General features: G+C 43.1%; 1 protein-coding gene across 1 annotated transcript; it reads left to right on the forward strand.

The window, feature by feature from the left end:
• The first annotated feature begins 286 nt into the window (after positions 1-286).
• LOC134059633 (protein NLRC3-like) lies at positions 287-3,310 on the forward strand. Its single transcript, XM_062516076.1, has 3 exons — positions 287-355; positions 508-703; positions 1,521-3,310. The coding sequence occupies exons 1-3, from the start codon at positions 287-289 to the stop codon at positions 3,308-3,310; spliced, it is 2,055 nt and encodes a 684-aa protein (XP_062372060.1).
• The last annotated feature ends 443 nt before the right edge of the window (positions 3,311-3,753 follow it).

Below are 3,753 nucleotides of genomic sequence, written 5' to 3' on the forward strand. Positions count from 1 at the left end.
TAGTGGACTTCTGGTACTCTCTATGGTGGATTCCATTATCTGTTGACATAGTACAGCCAAACGGATAAATTAACTCAAACAGGATAGTCTTCAATATGTAAGATGCAGATGTTATGCGTCTTATAATGCTAACTCCAACTTCCTTTCAGTAAACAGATTTCTGGTCCAGTTCATCAAAATCTTTAGTTTAGGCATTGGACAGATGTCAGTGTTTTAAACATGCTTGCATGCACAACTAATGGAAGTCTATTTGTGGTTTGTTTTGCCCTAAATACTCAGTGGTCAAATGGAAGAATGCAAATCAGATGGTTACAGTGACCAGATTACCCAGCGGGACCTCAAGCACATATTCCAGGTTGAGATGCAGCTATATCATGCAGCACTGATATACACGTTTTGGCATAATGACATTCACAAAGACATGTGACATTCACAATGCAGAACAATAGGACTTATTGAAAAGCTGGGTATTGTAGTGCAAACTATAACCAGATATTTATACACCAGGTGCTTGAGGAGAAGATCATCACCTTTGTGAAGAATGAGCTGAAGAGATTTGAAAAGATTCTGAGTCCAGATTACCAAGAACACTTTGAGGATAAAGAGCAGGATGAGAGTGATGCCAGAGAAGGGGCTCTCAAGATGGCACTGCACTTCCTGAGGAACATGAAGCAGAAACATATCGCTGACAAACTGCAAGAAAGTAAGAATTACCTAGTGTCTTGTATTACATTTATGAATGAATGAAACCTTTACTGCCCCAAGGGGAATTTGTCTTGCACTCAATGAAGCCACATTGAACATTTAAGCACAGACAACAATGGGGGCAACAACGGGGGCAACAACGGGGGCAGCCGTGGTGTACTGGGGGGCAGCCGTGGTGTACTGGTTAGCGCATCGGGCTTGTAACCGGAGGGTTGCTGGTTCAATCCCCGACCAGTCCACCACGGCTGAAGTGCCCTTGAGCAAGGCACCTAACCCCTCACTGCTCCCCGAGCGCCGCTGGTTGGGCAGGCAGCTCACTGCTCTGGGTTGTGTGACTCACCTCACTGTGTGTTCACTGTGTGCTGTGTGTTCACTAATTCGGTTAAATTGGGTTAAATGCAGAGAACTGAATTTCCCTCACGGGATCAAAAAAGTATATATTCTATTCTATTCTTTAACAATAAATAACAGTAAATAAATACTTAAAAAAGACACAACAAACATCTGGTAACAATGAGGACGTAGAGAATACAGAACATTAACATCAACAACAACACTATCAACACAGCAATGATAGTGATATGCAGTCCCATGCATCAGTACACTAGCTAAGATGCTTAAATACAATTAAATAAATAATAAATGGTGCACATTTAAAATGTCTATGTGCCTGAGTTTGATCTGTTCAGTAACTCCTCAACACAAATGATGTAATGGCACATATTATGGTGAAATAGATTAACAGTATGTTTCTGGTGTTGGTGGCTTGATGGACATGATTGTATTGTTTTATGTTTTATTTTCTTGTGAATTAGACGAATATGATGTGGTTTGTCAAACGGAGCTGAAGAGAAATCTCAAGAAAAAGTACCAGAGTGTGTTTGAAGGAATACTGAAGCAAGGGAGCTCTGCTCTGCTAGAAAAGATCTACACAGAGGTCTACATCACAGAGGGAGGAAGTGGGAAAGTAAATGAGGAGCATGAAGTCAGGCAGATTGAGTCCAAATCCAAGAGATCAGCTGAGCAGGAGACACCAATCAAATGCACAGACATCTTTAAGCCCTTACCTGGTCAAGACAAACCAATCAGAAGTGTCATCACAAAGGGCGTAGCTGGCATTGGCAAAACTGTCTCAGTTCAGAAGTACATCCTGGACTGGGCTGATGGGAAAGAAAACCAGGATATCCACTTCATATTTCCACTGCCTTTAAGGGAGCTCAACAGCATGAAACACAAACAGCTCTCTTTGATGGATCTTCTTCACCACTTTTTCTCAGAAATAAAGCAGCTAACTTTTCCCAGCCAGGGGAAGTACAACGTGTTGTTTATCTTTGACGGTCTGGATGAATGTCGACTCACGCTAGACTTTCAGAAAAATGAAATTTTGACTGAAGTGACAAAGGTCGCTTCATTGGATGTTCTGCTGACAAATCTCATCAAGGGTAATCTGCTTCGCTCTGCTCTCCTTTGGATCACCTCTCGACCAGCAGCAGCTAATCTAATTCCTCCTGAGTGTGTCGACCGGGTCACAGAAGTACAAGGGTTCAGCGACACTCAGAAGGAGGAGTACTTCAGGAAGAGGATCAGTGATCGGAATCTTGCCAAGAAAGTCATTTCTCACATTAAATCATCAAAAAGCCTCCACATTATGTGCCACATTCCAGTGTTTTGCTGGATTGCTGCTACTGTTATTGAATTTATTCTTAAGACTGAAGGAAATAAGCAAGTTCCAAAGACTTTGACAGAGATGTACACGTATTTCCTTATATTTCAAACCAAGCAGAGGAGTCTGAAATTTGAAGGAGTTTATGACACAGACCCACAGTGGAACCAGGCTAGTCTCCTTACTCTTGGAAAGTTGGCCTACGAGCAGCTGGAGAAGGGCAACCTGATCTTTTATGAGGACGACCTGAGAGAGAGTGGTATTGATGTCAGAGAGGCAGCAGTACACTGTGGCATCTGCACCCAGATCTTTCAAGAAGAGTCAGGCCTTCATCAGGAAAAGTTGTACTGCTTTGTGCATCTGAGCATCCAGGAGTACCTTGCCGCGCTTCACGTTCTTCTGATGTTAATTACAGAAGGGAAAGACCTAATGTCCTCACAGAAACCCTCCAGAGTAGCGAAAAAGAGAAGAGTGCATGCATCCATGAGCACCTTACTGAAGAGAGCTGTGGACAAGGCTTTGAAACATGAAGATGGCCGCTTTGATCTGTTCCTCCGTTTCCTTCTTGGCCTCTCTCTGGAATCCAACCAGAGACTCTTGAAAGGCCTGATAAAGGAAGTACAACATGAAAGCAAAGAGGAAATAGGCAGCTACATAAAGAGAAAGATCAGGGAGATGCCATCATCAGAAAGAGTTCTCAACCTCTTCCACTGTCTGAATGAAGTCAATGATCACTCCTTAGTGGAGGAGGTCCAGAGCTTCCTGAGTGCAGGGACACTTTCTGCAGCCAAACTCTCATCCACACAGTGGTCAGCTCTTGTGTTTGTGCTTCTGACGTCAGAAGAAAAGCTGGATGTGTTTGATTTGAAGAAGTACAGCAGGTCTGATGAATGTCTCCTAAGGCTGCAGCCAGTAGTGGAGGAATCCCAAAAGGCTCTGTAAGTAGGACATCAATAGCTATGGGCGGAAATGTGTGTGTGTGTAATTTAAGCTGCTGTTAAGTATGAATCAGAAGCACAAGAACACTAATGCACTTATGGTCTCTGTTATAATATCAAAGTCCTTTCTAGAGAGTCTGTTAACTGGTGGAATGTTTTCCCATTTCAGGCTCAACAGTTGTGGGCTCACTGAGAGGAGCTGTACAGGTCTGGCTTCTGTCCTCACTAAAGCATCTTCAAAACTGAAACATCTGGACCTCAATGACAACAGTATTGGAGATATTGGGGTCCAAGAACTGTGTAGTGGACTGGGTAACCCAAACTGTGCACTGGAGACACTAAGGTAAGACATTTCAGTATTCCATAATGATCAGATTTGTGGCTTCATTTATGCAGTGTAGGCTGACAAAGCACACACACACACACACACACACACACACACACACA

Source organism: Sardina pilchardus, chromosome 16 (assembly GCF_963854185.1).
Source record: "Sardina pilchardus chromosome 16, fSarPil1.1, whole genome shotgun sequence".
In the NCBI taxonomy this organism is placed as follows: Eukaryota; Metazoa; Chordata; class Actinopteri; order Clupeiformes; family Clupeidae; genus Sardina; species Sardina pilchardus.